The following is a 14,710-nucleotide window of genomic DNA, read 5'->3' as shown; positions in this document are numbered from 1 at the left end:
GGTAGATACAACTTACAATACAATAAAATGATGGATGAAACGTATAAAACCTTGGAATACCAATTATTTCTTTAGCATGTAAAACACCAAAATTAAAATGGCTCAATTTGGGATCATGGTTAATAGTGGGGCGAGCCCCCAAAAAAAGCTAAATGGGCCAAACCAAACAATCCAAGTGGGCTCCGAAGTGAACAGACAACAAAGGCCTGAGTAAAAGAGAGTCAAAATGCAAAACCAAGGCATCTGCCTTTGAAGTGAGGGCTAGGGTTTTAATCGTCGTTATTAGCGCCTCATAAAATTTCAATTTTATTTTGTAAAGATTTCAAATTTAAATAAATAATTAAATCAGAAAGATTATTGGTTCCCTCTCCCTCGCAATCGCACCGGATTTGCAGTTGGCGCCGGCAGAGTACTGCGGCCACTCCGAGAATCTCAGTCTGCATAATAAGCGTAGAGTTCAGTGTATGAATTTCTTATGACTCTGAGATAAATCTTTCTGAGAATTGATAAAAGGACCGCCATTTCTTATAGTTTTTCTAAAACTTTTCTTTTGCTGGAACAATGCAGTAGCCATTCATCTCGTCATGGAAGGAAAGCATACAGGTCTTTTTGCTTCTCTTTTATTTGTGTGATTGTGTTGGTTTCATTGAATGTGATTTTGTAGTAAATTCACGTTGTGATACTTATATGAGCCTATTCCGCTGCTAACTTCATAATCTCAGCCAAGAAGCTTAAGTGTAGAGTAAATAGCGAGGAGGGTCACGATGAAAGTAGAAAAAGTAAAGCCTCAAAGTCTGGCGGTCAAGCAACAGAGCATAAGGAGCAGCTGCAAAGGCTTAAAGAAAAGGTTAACGGCTTTTTTATTGATGTTTTTCTGGATATTTCTATATATATATATATTTTTGTTGTGTGATGTTTATGTATTTTCTTAGATGTTGTAGTAGTTCAGGTGGTGAAGTTGATAATTGTTTTCTGGGTTTTTGCAGGATCCAGAATTCTATGAATTCTTGAGTGAGCATGATAAGGAACTTCTGCAGTTTGATGATGAGGATATCGATGTGAGTATAGATGGTCAACTACTTGAGAATTCTGATTGGTTCTTAAAATAAAATAATTTTTTATAATTTGGATAGGAAGATACTGATACCGATGTGGAAGAAGTTGAAACGGAAGAAGCAGATGATGAAAGTAGTAGGGGTGATATTGCAGAAAAGGAAGAAAAAACTTCTAGAACTGTTATAACTACTACAATGGTTGATTCCTGGTGTAACTCAATTAAAGAGAGTGGAAAGATCGGTGCTGTACGTTCCCTTTTGAGAGCTTTTCGCACTGCATGCCACTATGGTGATGATGGTGGAGATGAGTTGTCAACAAAATTTACTATTATGTCTAGCAGCGTCTTTAATAAAGTAATGTTAGTCGTACTAAGTGAAATGGATGGAATACTTCGACAATTGTTTAAGCTCCCTGCTACTGGTGGGAAAAAAGAGACAATAATAGATCTGATGAGCACAAAACAATGGAAGAACTACAACCATTTAGTGAAGTCATATCTTGGAAATGCCTTGCATGTCTTGAACCAAATGACTGACACAGAGATGATATCATTTACTCTACGGCGTCTCAAATATTCTTCCATATTTCTGGCCGCTTTCCCAAGTCTTCTAAGGAAGTATATTAAGGTATTATGGATCTCTTCATCAATTTCTTTTTAGGTAGACTAGTTGCCTTTGTGTTTCATGTATTTACTAATCTGCTGCTTGTGGTTTGAGGATTCCGGTCACACTGGGATGCTTATGCTGTTTAGATTGTGTTTCTGAGACTTCAATTTAAGATTTCGTTATGGAACTCCAGTGCTCAAAATCAACCGAGTTCAAAAGTGTTTTAACAATTTTAAATATGGATCTTTAATTTGATACTTTTTCTACTTTTGTTCTTAAAATACTGAATGTGCTTTGTGGAGCAGAACCTTTTCTTGCATGTTAAATGCCATTCTTACTCATTAGACTGGGTTCTGGCTGGAGTAGGTGCCTATAGTTTTTTCAGTCTTATTTTTTCAATATCAATAGGTTAATATTTCCTTTGACTTCTTTTCAGGTTTCTCTTCACTTTTGGGGCACTGGTGGAGGTGCCCTTCCAGTTGTATCCTTTCTGTTTTTAAGAGATTTATGCATTCGACTTGGATCTGATTGCTTAGATGAATGCTTCAAGGGGGTGTACAAAGCCTACATTTTGAACTGCCAGTTTGTAAATGCGATGAAATTACAACACATCCAATTTCTTGGGAATTGTGTAATTGAACTTTTTGGTATAGACCTTCCAACTGCATATCAACATGCCTTTGTTTTCATCCGGCAATTAGCAATGTTATTACGGGATGCACTTAATACGAGAACCAAGGTATAGATGGTTTACTTTTCCTGAGAAAGAAGTCATTTTCAGCGTTTTGAATGTTAGTGAATATCCCTTACTAGCGTACATCTAATGAGAGTCTAACACTGTGTTTGGATTGAAGGGAGGAAAGGAAAAGAAAGAAAATGTTTAATGAGGAAAGGAAAGGAAAGGAAAAGAAAAGAAAGGAAAGTATTTGTGAAATAATTGTTGTTTGGATGATTAATGAACAGAAAGGAAAGGAAAGGAAACAAAAATGAGTTGTTTACATTTAAAAATAAAGGTTGAAATATGCAAGGTAATAGATATTTTCACACAATAATAGTAAAGGGTAATTTTGGGATATTAAAAAATTCATTAAAATCTATCCCTTTCCATCCGTTTCCTACTAGTTTTGAGTTGAAAAAGAAACACATAAATATAAAGAGCCAATTCCTTCCCTTTCCTTTTCTTTTCCTTTGCACCCCATTTTAACCATCCAAACAAAGGATTTGCATCCTTTCCTTTCTATTTCTCTGCACTGCTTTGTTTTCCATCTCTTGTAGGAATCTTTCTAAAAGGTTTATAAGTGGAAGTTCATGAAATGTCTTGAGCTCTGGCCTGGAGCTATCTTTAATGGTTTTATTCCATCAAATAGTTGTTTAAGATTAGCAGTTCACTATTTTATTTTCGTTGGTACTGAAAAAAGTCCACTTTGGTTGAGTATATTTAACCATTTCATTTGCACCGCTTTGTTTTCCATTTCTCTTGTAGGAATCTTTTCGAAAGGTTTATGAGTGGAAGTTCATGAACTGTCTTGAGCTCTGGACTGGAGCTATCTGTGCCTATGGCTCAGAAGCTGATTTTAGGCCTCTTGCTTATCCTTTAACCCAAATAATTACTGGAGTGGCCCGTTTACTTCCGACTGCCAGATACTTTCCTCTTAGATTGAGGTGTGCTAGAATGCTCAATCGAATTGCTGCTTCAACTGGTACTTTCATACCAGTTTCTATGCTCCTTTTGGACATGCTGGAAATGAAAGAACTGAATAGGCCCCCTACTGGAGGTGTTGGCAAAGCTGTTGATTTGCAAACAATAATCAAGGTATATTGAGCATGGACATTGTTCTTCCAATTTCACTGTTAAGCCTTTTGTATTTTATGAAAACGTGGATAGTTTTTATGGCAGGTTAGCAAGCCAAACCTCAAGACTCGAGCATTTCAGGAGGCATGTGTATTTTCTGTTATTGATGAGCTTGCTGAACATTTAGCTCAATGGAGCTATTCTGCTGCTTTCTTTGAGTTGTCTTTTATCCCAGTTGTACGACTTCATAGCTTTTGCAAATTGACCAAAATTGAGAGGTTTCGGAAAGCAATGAGGCAGCTTAATCGTCAGGTATATATTTTACGGTAGAAATTTCTCTCTCTCTCTCTCTCTCTTTATATATATATATATATATGTATATATAAAGGTCTATACTTACAGTAGTGACCATATGTGCATTCTTTAAGCTAGATGTGGCAAATGTAGAATGGTGAAAATAAATTTACACTTTGTTTTACTGTTTACATGAATGAATTTATCATTGTCATGTGACATGTCTGTGGTACACAGAGCTAATGGTTTCAGCTCTTTGATGTCACAGATCAAGGCTAGCTCTGATGTTATAAATGAAAAGCGTGTTTCGATCTCTTTTATGCCAAATGATCCTGCAGCAACATCATTTCTTGAGGTCTGTACCAAAATTCCTTATCTTGATTTGTTGTCAGCGTTTTCTGTACTATTCCTTCCAGTGGTGACCATTGATAGATTGGGCCTGGTAAATGGAGGGCAAAAAGTTACAGCTTATCTAGAGAAGGTGCTTACATAGTTTAAAGGGTTAAAAACAAACAAAAAAAAAACTTATATAGTTTAAAGGGTTAAAAACAAAACCCAAAAAAAAAAAAACAAAAAAAAAAAAAAAAAAAAGGAAGAAGAAAGAAGAAGAAGAAGAAGAGAAAAGCTCTGATCGTTTAGTATTTATTCAGATCTATATGGCTGATATGAGATTCCAATTGAAAGAGTCAACTTAGGTGCTGTTTGATTACTGGAGAAGTAACCAAGATGTAAAAGAGAAACTTGGGAATCTTATTCATTTGCTTTATATTATAATTCTTTATCGTTTGTTCCAGCAATATGTAGTTTGGATTATTGCAAGTTCGTCATTATATTAGTCATGCCCTCTCTTGGGGTTTAGTGCCTTATGTTGAATAATGTTTTATGTTCTATTGGTTTCGTGATCGAACTAAGGATTGTCATGATTCCTGAATGAATGATGTACTTCAATAATTTGATGAACCTAGTAAATGGTGTCTCTGATGAATAGGCTCCCTTATCATCTCTTGATTGTGTAGTCTTCTGTAAGTTTTTAATTTTTTAACTATTATGTGGACGAGCTGAAAAACTTTGTAATAAATTTTGTCATAGGATGAGAAAAAAATAGGAGCTAGTCCTCTGTCGCAGTATGTCTTGATGCTACGCCAAAGAGCAAAGCAGAGAAGTGATTCATTGATGGAATCCAGGTTTTTAACCATGTTGCCTACAAGCTTCTTTGTGTTCATGTTTGTTATGTTGCTAACATGTTTTTCTTTTTTGTAAACCCTAGTGTCCTTGTGGGTGAGAAGTCATCTATCTTTGGGACTAAGATACCAGAAAGTGATGAAGATGAAGGTGATTCCAGGAATGAGGAAGGTGCTGCTGTCTTTAGCTCCTCCTGGTTACCAGGAGGTGATCCCAAGTACGGTCATCAGATCAGATCTCTTGCTCATTTTCTTTTGCCTTCCGGTTCCATTCTCATATTGCAACGTTATTGCTTTTACAGGGCTAGACCACCTAAGGACTCGGATAAGAAGAGGAAAAAGAAGAGAAAGACAGAGGAACTGGAAGGGGTAGCTATGGATGAAGATGTTGTTGAGGACTTGGTGCTTAGTTCTGATGAAGATGACTCTCTGAGTGACACTCCTTCTGATGGGGATGATGGAAATGGCAAAGCAGCGCCACAAAACCAGCAAAAACAGAAGCAGAAACAATCTACCACTGCATCAAAGAAAAAATCTCGTGCAAATAAATCGAGGAAGAGAAAGAGGGCAAATTCTTAGAGGATACATCAATGGAAAAAGATGGTTTTTGTAAAACGATATACTCGTAACTGTATAATGGAGAGCACATGATTATTATTATTTTTTAATTGTTGGCACTTAAAAAGATAACATATTAAGGTCAAGAGTAGAAGGAATTCTAAAATTGCCTTTTCAAAAATGTGTTGTAAACTATGGCTTAAATATTGCAAGAAATACAACAAAATAACGAAAAGAAAGATTCACCAAAAGGAAATAACAAAGAAAGGTGTATTACTGGTGTAAAAGAAATAGAAAAAAAAAAATGTTGTGAGTTCGGGGGTAGTGAAATTATTCTATGCCAATTAAACAGCGGCTCGTAATAAAAATGATAGGAAAGTATGGAAAAAAAAAAAAAATGTTAGTCACCAAAGGGTTTATCAAATACCATTGCCATTTATGCGGTACGGTTTTATATAGTTTTGATGTATTGGAAATATATAATTTTCATGTAATGTTAGGCATCTAATGACATAGAATTTAGAATTTTAATATTAAGTTGTTAATTAATATGACATTCGAAATGATTCTTTTTAATGCATTTAGAGATAATTATGCATTTTTAGATAGTTTGATAATTTTTTTTTTCCACAGAACAACGACTTTGATATATATATATATATATATATATATATATATATATATATATATATATATATATATATATATATATATATATATATATATATATATCTACAAATTTTATTACTTATTATTTTTCTCAAAAGAAATTATGAAATTATTACTTTTTTTTTTCGGCTGCAAACCGGTTATCAAAATATTAATCTATTGATATAACAATTGTTATATTATTTGATAAACTATTTATTTAATTACATAGGGTATAAGTGGGAAAAAAGAGGTGGGGGCGATCAGGGAAAAATAAAACTCTGGATTTTCTCAATGCAGATTGGGAAACTATATAATTAGCTGCGAAGTTATTAAGCCAGATGTTCCTTCCATAACAAGAAATAAGGAAACTGAATTGGCCAAACTGACATTTATTATGCACTTGGATTCAATTTTTAAAGTTAGAGCTTTTATCACTGTCACACATTATTATTTTTTTTTATTTTCTTCGTAGAAATTACCGCAGCATATTTTTAATACCACATGACTCAGAATTAAATTATAGATGCAAAAATGGTACCGGTAACGGTTATTTCTACTTACGAAAAAATAGTTATTTTTATTTTTATATCATAGGTTATACCACATTACCCTTCCACCAAAAAAAAGAAAAAAAAAAAAGAAAAAAGAAATTTCCACATCACTATTTAATATTTAATTTTCAAATTTGAATCTTCCTAAACTAATATCAACCATTTTATAAACAAGATAATTAATAATGGTGAATACAAAACCCGATAGAATGTATGAAGGTTTCAATCCAATCAAATTGAATTAACTCTCGTCGTAGGCAATCAAAACAATAAGTACAAAAATCTGCCGTACGTGTTTTATTAATCAACATTGGACACGCATTTGTTAACATCCTCCTATTTATCAAAGTATTTTCCTTCCTTTTTTGTTATTATTAAAATACTAGGCTGTAGATATTCTTTTTTCATAAAAAATAAAATTATTTTTAATGTTATGCAATGTTCATTTTCCTTGAGGATTAAAAGGGCTACGTACGGTTTCAGCCAAAAAAGAAAAAAAAAAAAAAACGTACGGGAGTTAAAGCGGGGTCTACGTGGACCCCACCTATGATGTCCAAAATGGGAATAAAGTAGAAAAGAGCCAGGGTAATATGGGCATTAAGGTCGTGCGTTTTTGAGTAAAATTTTTAAGAGGGAAAAGAATTATGAAAGCAGAGTATAAAAAATTTTGAATATATACAATATATTATCGTTAGATGGGTAAAAACGTCTTTCCAGCAAAGGTTCCTTGGTGGTCTTATCCAAGATGTTTATAACTGAGGTTTGCCAGCCCAAAGTTTGACTGCACACAGACAAACCACTATTACAAGGTTGCCAATTAAAATAATAAACATCATGATCCCCTTGCCTACACTAATAGCTTGATCGCTAATTTGTTTAAAACAGATAATTCTAAGTCGTCCGATTGATCATATATGGGTCCCATCCCATCAGGTCTTTCCATCAGCCGCACTACATGTTGATATGATCTCTCCTCTCATTGGCAAGTTTCCTTTAAATTAAGTTGATATACAGTGGATCGAATGGAGTTGAGCATATATGTGTCATATATAGTATGTGAATTTTACTGGAAAGCCCTTCCAATTAAGTTCTTAGTTTTCCATTTAATTAATCAAGCTCTACAAGCCCTATAAATATGGCCATTTTCTTCCGCTGCCATATATGTGTCTTTGGTAGGTTAACATTATAAATATATTCAAATAATATTATACAGTCACCAGTAGTAGGTTGAAGCCATAACTGGGTGTGAAGAGTAAGCTTTTCTATCTCCTTTCGCTCCTGTTGCTGCCTCTTATAAAATACACACACACATATGCATATATAGATATATGAACCAGAATGAGATCATGAGATCACCTTTGCTTTGCGCATTCCAATGGCATTTGCATGAAATTCTAAGGGGGATCATATACATATATGTGTAAGAGAATTTGGGGTTTGGGGGATGGTTGAATGAAGGTGATATTGTAGACGAAAAGAAAAAAAAAAAAAAAATGACAAATGATTAGATATGATGTAGTTGACGAGAAACGGACAGAGAGCACTTTGTATTTGTTGTTGAAATCTCTCTCTCTTTCTCTCTCTAAATGTAGAATCCTGATCAATGATGATTTTGGTTATATACCTATAAAACGTATTTGTCCATTTGTAGTTTTTTGTCAGCCTTTCCAGGTCATTTTCTGTTTCACTTCCTAATTATCGAAACACTGGTGCACTCCTTAATTTCTTCATCGGTTTCAAAATTTCCACGCTTGATTTCATCTCTCTCAATCTTAATCCCTTTGTTAATTTGTGTCTGTATGTGGATCACCACGGACTCCATTTTATATAATAATATGAACTTTCGTTGCTGTCTTCCTCTGACATCATTTAGAAAATAGCCAAAAAAAAAAAAAAAAAAATAGGAAAGAAGGTATCATTACATATATATATATATATAAGTTTATATATATATATATAATTTTTAGTCTCAGCGCAGAAACTGGTTATATATATATATATATATATGCATGTATTTGACAGAACCATTAACATGTTGAATTTCCAGAGGAGCCAGCAGAAGCAGCAATCGGAAATGACAGACAATCACCATCACCATTCCCGTAGTGGAGAAAGTAAGCAGGAGTTGGACCTGACCCTCAGGTTAGGATTACCATATGACGTCAGTGATCGCAAAAGTCTTAACCCCATTGACAGCATTCTGATCAACTCCGTCTTCATAAGCCCTCAAGATCGATACCCTATTAATCTCAACTCAAATGTCTCTCTCACTCACCAGGTACTTGTCTCTCTTCTTTACCCTCCTCTTTCTGTTAACCTTAAACTTTTATGCAAAATCATTGACCTTAAATTTTTTTTTGTCCAAGAAACTGATTACTTAATTGAAAAATTAATAAGCTAAAATTTTGTGTAAATTGAGTCGGGAAATGCGTGTATAACAATGCTTATGGCTTTGATATATATGTAGTTGGAACCGTTGAAAATTCATGACAACATGATCAGCAAATTTGATCTCATTTTCAGATTAAGCTTTTCTTGTTTCATTATCACCATATATGTATTATCATTATTTTAATCTAAGACATAAATATGTATATATGTATATGTATTATGCCCCCCTCTTCTAAGGTTTTGATGATCTTAATATTACATAAACTTGAATTTTGAACTCTTAAAATTGAAGTAAATATATTAATCATCACATTGTTATTTTTATTTACCAATATACATGCATATATATATATATATATATATATTTGCCTTAATTACCAGAGTTAATTACCCCCTTCCACACTAGATATACAACTAAAAAGGTTTTTGGGATATTGTTTTATTTTTTTCTTTTCTTTTTGAGTGATGAAAATTATATATCATCTGACATTTTGAATTAGCATAAAAAAATTATTTTTTCATTTCTATAATTGTTTTACTTATTAACAGCGTTATTGAAAATTTTAGAGTTTTCGCTGTATACTATATTATACATATTTAATGATGGTGTAGCCTATTCTAATATTAATTTTGGTACCTTTTAAGCCAAAAAATAATATCGATATATTTGATATGGTTATTCTCGTGTCGGTGGATTCCACATTAAAAAAAAAAAATTAAAAAAATAAGATAACATAATTATTTTAACATGAAAAAAAGAAGTTTTATTTCAAATGGTAAGTTATGGTTGCATGGGACTTGAGAGTTTAACAATAATATTATTGATTTTAAAATATAAACTATCATATTATAATGGTACATGGGCTTAACTATTATTATTACATTTATTTTTACTTTCTAAAATATTATAGAATGAATATGAAATCAATAGACACAAATATACTAGATAAGGTAAGTCAAATCCACGCACCAATAAATGCATGATGTCGTGAAATTAACATTATTAGCTTGTTTGCGTTTGTCAAACATATATTTATGCATCAGCCCGCCCTCGCCATGGATTGGTGTGGCAAGGTACTTGGAGTTGGAGGCCATCATAATGTTTGCTCCGAACCTAGGCGCGGGATTAATAATACCGTCCAAAATTCATATTGGACATTAGCGATGAGAAGCCAAACCCATCTCAAGCTCAACTCCTCAAATGGATTGGTTGGAGACTACACCAAAAGTTACAAAAATGCATTCCCACCACCACCAAAAATGAACGTCGACTATATCCTCCTAAACCCCTCTGCAAGAAGATCCCATCGCAGGCCTGGTGGCTCCATGCGGAGGAGGAGCATGCGCCATCAGCGGCATCAGGTGGTGGAGGATCCAAACAAGAGATGCACCAATTATAACTGTGCCACCCGTACCACTCCAATGTGGCGCAAAGGTCCTCTTGGCCCCAAGGTTTTCCACCTTCCAACCTAATTAATAATATAAAAAGTATCCCCAACTATAATAATAATAATAATACTATATTAACTTTTTTTTTTTAAATAAAAAAAATTGTTTTTCGCAGACCCTGTGTAACGCCTGTGGAATCAAGTATCGCAAGCAAGAAGAGAAGAGGAAAGAGAAGGAGGAGGCTAAGCAAGCTGCTAAGGAGGCAGCGGAGAAAGCTGTTGCTGCTCGTGCCGCCAACATTTGAGTCTTAATGGTCGCAGTATCCCCGAAGTGACAACTCAAGCTCTTCTTTTTGTTATTAACTATGTTTAATTTGGAGTTTGAACATTACATTTTTGCTTTCCAATGTTATTTTTCCTTTCCTTCTCTGGTTATCAATTCTGCTTTTGTACTTCCGGTATTGCAATTTTACAATAGCATTGCTGTGTCTCTTTGCCATGGGATGCTCGAGAACATGAGTAGCATTCCAATAATTTAATTAGATGACATTCTTATTTTAAGCCCTTAATTTTTGTGCCACCCAAGGTAAAGGCCTTCCTGCCCTTGCCCTTTGGAAGGCTATGCTTATCAGCAAAGACTTTTGCTTCTTCAACCATTAAAATTCAAAGGACTAGGCGACTGAAGAGCAAATACGCCAAAAACATAAACTTTCACCATATCAAACCCTACAAAAACTCTAAAAATACCGCATTCTTTAATAAAGTCAAAAGAACAGACAACTAAACGCTATAACAAGTGTTCATCCTAACAGAGAGGGTTATGAAGAGAATAAGATGAGAGGCCGTGAGAGTGCTCATATTCCTGGCTTGCGCAATTCTTCAGCTCCATGGGCAAAGTGGCATCTTTCACCAAAGGTGCATGAACCTTTAGCAAAGTTCTCGCATAATTTAGTCTTAAAGTTGTTACCTGGACCTGAACCCCCCATTGAATGGTTCTTCATGGGATTTCCAGCACCAGATCCAACATTGGCAATAAGTTCGCGAACCATGGCATTGGCTTGCTTTATCTGATCAAAGCTTCCTTCAAGCTCAATGTTCCTCAAGTTAGGATCTGACTCGTGATCTCTTATGGAAAGCTTTGCCTGTCACCCGACAGATTTGCTTTGAGTTCACACCATTTTTCCCAATGATGGCTCCAGCCAGTGAAGCATCAACACTGACCTTACAAGTGGAAGAAGCACCGAAACTGGCTGCAGCTCCATGACTTTGTTGTGGAGGCTCTATTCGACCCCCCATCCTGCCTGGCAACGGTCCCATGGCACGAGGATCTTCATAGGATGGAGCATTTGGCTTGCCAAGCTCCCACTCACCATGGGCAAAATGGCATTTATCACCAAACTTGCAGCCTTCAGCTGAGTTGAACTTGTTGCACAGCCTGGTCTTAACAGCAGGAGGAGAAGAACCATCTGGAAATGACGGGGGGACAGCTGAATTTCTAGCAGCTGGAGGAAGGGTTTGGTTCACACCAAGATTAATCATCTGAGACACAGCTTTGATACCACCAGGAACATAGTGCAAGAAATGACATCCCTCACCAAAAGGGCACCCAGAAGTGCTGCATAGAAATAACCAAATCTATCAGAGCCAGGAAAAAATATCAAATGTGCCTTACAGTTTACTGAATTGCAGAGATGGCCCAAAGAATGCCAAAAATATTAGATGCATTATCATTGATCCATTCATTTCTTATGTTCCATGGTTAGAACAAACAGAGTAACCTGTACCACAACTTAGCCGCCAAATCAGTAGCTCACATCATACTGCTTTTACTTGCAAAGATTGTATTAGAGACTACATGTAACCATTACATAGGACAAGTTCTTGATCCCACATAACTTCTTTATAATTACATATTGCCCAGGAAGTAGTTATAGAACTACACTTCTTGATTCAACCGTATCTGTTCATTCTCTTTGTTATCATGATTAGAACAGAGTATGATAACCTGTACCACAGCTTTAAATTCCCATTTCATTAGTCCACATTGCAATATTTTGTTTGCAAGATTGTGCAAGGAATTTTTTTAACCTTAAAATTTGTATAAATTAATAGGCAAAATTGCATTTAGACTATTCATTTTAGATAAGTTAAGATTAGAACCTGAAAAACTTTGTGCATGGCTTCGATTTGCTTCCTATACCAGATGAAAAGGACTCCAATTCTGTTGAGAACATTAATTATTTATCTCAGTTACAATTACATTGGGTTGTTAATCTTCACATTTTAACAGCATCTAACATCATCTTACTGTTGTAACACTAGAACGCATAGATAAAACAGAAATTCTATAAAAGAAATTAAAATAGTTGTAGAACAAACCCATATAATATTGAATGTTGAATAGAAGTAACGTTCAAAAAACTTTGTGGTATTAACCTGTAGAAATATTTTAAATTTAAAGAGATATTATCTAGGAGATTTAGTTATGATCTCTTTTGTTTAATTTAGTTTCAAAATTCAACTAGGGTATTGTTGAAAGTATTCTAGTTATCTATATTTATAAACATTCCATTCTGTACGACGAATGCTCATAAAAGTTAATTAATAGAGTAGAATAACCAACTGGTAACTAAGAATTACAGAGCAAATAATATGCTAAAAATTAAGGTTCACAATCACTTAGTTTCCAACAAGGAAATCAACTTAATTGAAAGTTACATGGTAAACCAAGTTGACTTTTGTTTGCATAGATCACAACAAACTCGAAAAAGTTAACAGACTTCTTATCTAGTGATTTTCTTTTGATAATATTCTCAACCGACAACAGTTTAAAAGTTGTTAAAGCATCTACTCTTCAAACAACAGAACCGAAGGTCCTTAAAACAAATCTCTAAACAGGAACCTAATTCCAGATAAACATATCCCCTGGTAGCGGAAAATAATAGTTCAGCTTAACAATTGTATATCTTTTAGTGTTCATACAACTTCATTTGAATTGAATGACATTCTTTGAAAACTAAGGTACGATAGGAAAGTATTAACATAAACCTAAAATAAATAAAATAAAATAAAATAAAAAGTTGAACACGAACATAGTGTCATTTATTCCATTAGAATGGCAATAAATAAAAAGTTCTAAAATTTTAGGACCTGGATACTCCATGAAAAGAGAAAGAATTAAGACATATGTACTCCGAAATAACAAAACTGAACTTTTTATAAACTTCATTAAAATTTTCACCGGACGTCCTAAAGCTTACTGCTCAAAAAGAATAATAACAATAATACTCAAAAGAAACTACTTTAGTCCCTGTAATTTCCAGAATTATTATCACAACTGTATTGAAGGCAAGCCAAATTGGACAAGAATTCATCTTTCTGGTGGTACTGATTGCAATATACTTCAATTATTTTATTTTTTCACATACAAGGCAAGAGAAGAGCTAAAGAAACCCCCAATGATCCTATGTCTCTAGGGGCGAGGAGCTTAAATTATAGAATTTATAAAACCCCCAAGCGCAAAATAGAGATTTAGATTTAAGATTTCGAAATTTAGTTTTGTTTGCCAGCATAAAGCATAAACCAACGCCATAGAAGACGAACAAGTACATAAACACTTAAACCCTAGTCCAATCATGTACATAAATGCATCTGCAAACGAAGTATAAAGCCTGCGTTTTTATTTTTTATTTTTTGTTCTTTCTATTGGTATGCAAAAGGAACAATGCAAATACGAACCTGACTTGGATTTCTTCAGACCGCCATTGCCATTCAAGGCAGCTTCGTTTCTTCCCCTCTTGCGGCCACCTCCAAAGTCCATTGAACGCCTCAGCAAAATACCACGAGATCCACAATACTGGGGAACTGGAGCAGCAAGAAAACCACGAGGGGAAAAAATCTGAAAATAAACCGCGGGAAACCGCGAGAAAACGCGAGAAATAACAGTAAAAATAGAAGCAGTAGCAAAAGACCCTAAGGAAGAGACAGAGGGACAGATGGACAGAGCGAAAGAGCCCTAGGGTTCGCGGACGATAGACAGAGATAGCGAGAGCGAAAAAGGAAAGGGAAAAGGAAAAGGAAAATGGCGGAACTAAAAATTGGATTTAAATATGGTTAATAATACCTTTCTACGCAATGTGTAATGTAAGAAATCTATAGTCTAAGGGGGGGTGTGTGTGTGTGTGTTCACGTGCTGTCCATGTGACGCTAGCATTTTTATTTATTTATGCAATGTAATGGAATT

At 34.6% G+C, this 14,710-nt stretch overlaps 3 protein-coding genes across 3 annotated transcripts; 2 read left to right on the top strand and 1 right to left on the bottom strand.

Annotated features, from left to right (window-relative positions):
• Window positions 1-249: 249 nt before the first annotated feature.
• Window positions 250-5,596, top strand: LOC107412634 (nucleolar complex-associated protein 2). The gene is made up of 12 exons (XM_048468910.2): window positions 250-462; window positions 568-603; window positions 723-847; window positions 987-1,058; window positions 1,134-1,682; window positions 2,098-2,400; window positions 3,145-3,474; window positions 3,559-3,765; window positions 4,016-4,102; window positions 4,837-4,931; window positions 5,015-5,146; window positions 5,231-5,596. Exons 2-12 carry the CDS (start codon window positions 585-587, stop codon window positions 5,505-5,507), a joined length of 2,196 nt encoding a protein of 731 aa, XP_048324867.2. The 5' UTR covers window positions 250-462; window positions 568-584; the 3' UTR covers window positions 5,508-5,596.
• Window positions 5,597-8,741: 3,145 nt separating this feature from the next.
• Window positions 8,742-11,021, top strand: LOC107403390 (uncharacterized). Its single transcript, XM_016010267.4, has 3 exons — window positions 8,742-8,966; window positions 10,124-10,531; window positions 10,644-11,021. Exons 1-3 carry the CDS (start codon window positions 8,763-8,765, stop codon window positions 10,770-10,772), a joined length of 741 nt encoding a protein of 246 aa, XP_015865753.3. The 5' UTR covers window positions 8,742-8,762; the 3' UTR covers window positions 10,773-11,021.
• A 137-nt stretch (window positions 11,022-11,158) lies between these two features.
• Window positions 11,159-14,434, bottom strand: LOC107412647 (zinc finger CCCH domain-containing protein 14). The gene is given in 4 exon segments (XM_016020460.4): window positions 11,159-11,607; window positions 11,609-12,082; window positions 12,628-12,688; window positions 14,206-14,434. Coding segments are annotated over 4 exon segments (903 nt in total). The 5' UTR covers window positions 14,288-14,434; the 3' UTR covers window positions 11,159-11,321.
• Window positions 14,435-14,710: the final 276 nt, after the last annotated feature.

This window comes from Ziziphus jujuba, chromosome 10, assembly GCF_031755915.1.
Source record: "Ziziphus jujuba cultivar Dongzao chromosome 10, ASM3175591v1".
Taxonomy (NCBI): domain Eukaryota; kingdom Viridiplantae; phylum Streptophyta; class Magnoliopsida; order Rosales; family Rhamnaceae; genus Ziziphus; species Ziziphus jujuba.
The sequence above is the reverse complement of the archived record's forward strand: the minus strand, read 5'-3'. Positions and strand labels throughout refer to the sequence as shown.

What these genes read in the sequence shown, in the direction of transcription:
- LOC107412634 (XM_048468910.2), top strand. An exon ending in TTCTAAGGAAGTATATTAAG is followed by an intron (nt 1,683 to 2,097) that starts GTATTATGGATC and finishes ACTTCTTTTCAG; the next exon opens with GTTTCTCTTCACTTTTGGGG. An exon ending in TTACCAGGAGGTGATCCCAA is followed by an intron (nt 5,147 to 5,230) that starts GTACGGTCATCA and finishes TTGCTTTTACAG; the next exon opens with GGCTAGACCACCTAAGGACT.
- LOC107403390 (XM_016010267.4), top strand. Translation starts at nt 8,763, where the DNA reads ATGACAGACAATCACCATCACCATTCCCGTAGTGGAGAAAGTAAGCAG. An exon ending in ATGTCTCTCTCACTCACCAG is followed by an intron (nt 8,967 to 10,123) that starts GTACTTGTCTCT and finishes TTTATGCATCAG; the next exon opens with CCCGCCCTCGCCATGGATTG. An exon ending in AAGGTCCTCTTGGCCCCAAG is followed by an intron (nt 10,532 to 10,643) that starts GTTTTCCACCTT and finishes TGTTTTTCGCAG; the next exon opens with ACCCTGTGTAACGCCTGTGG.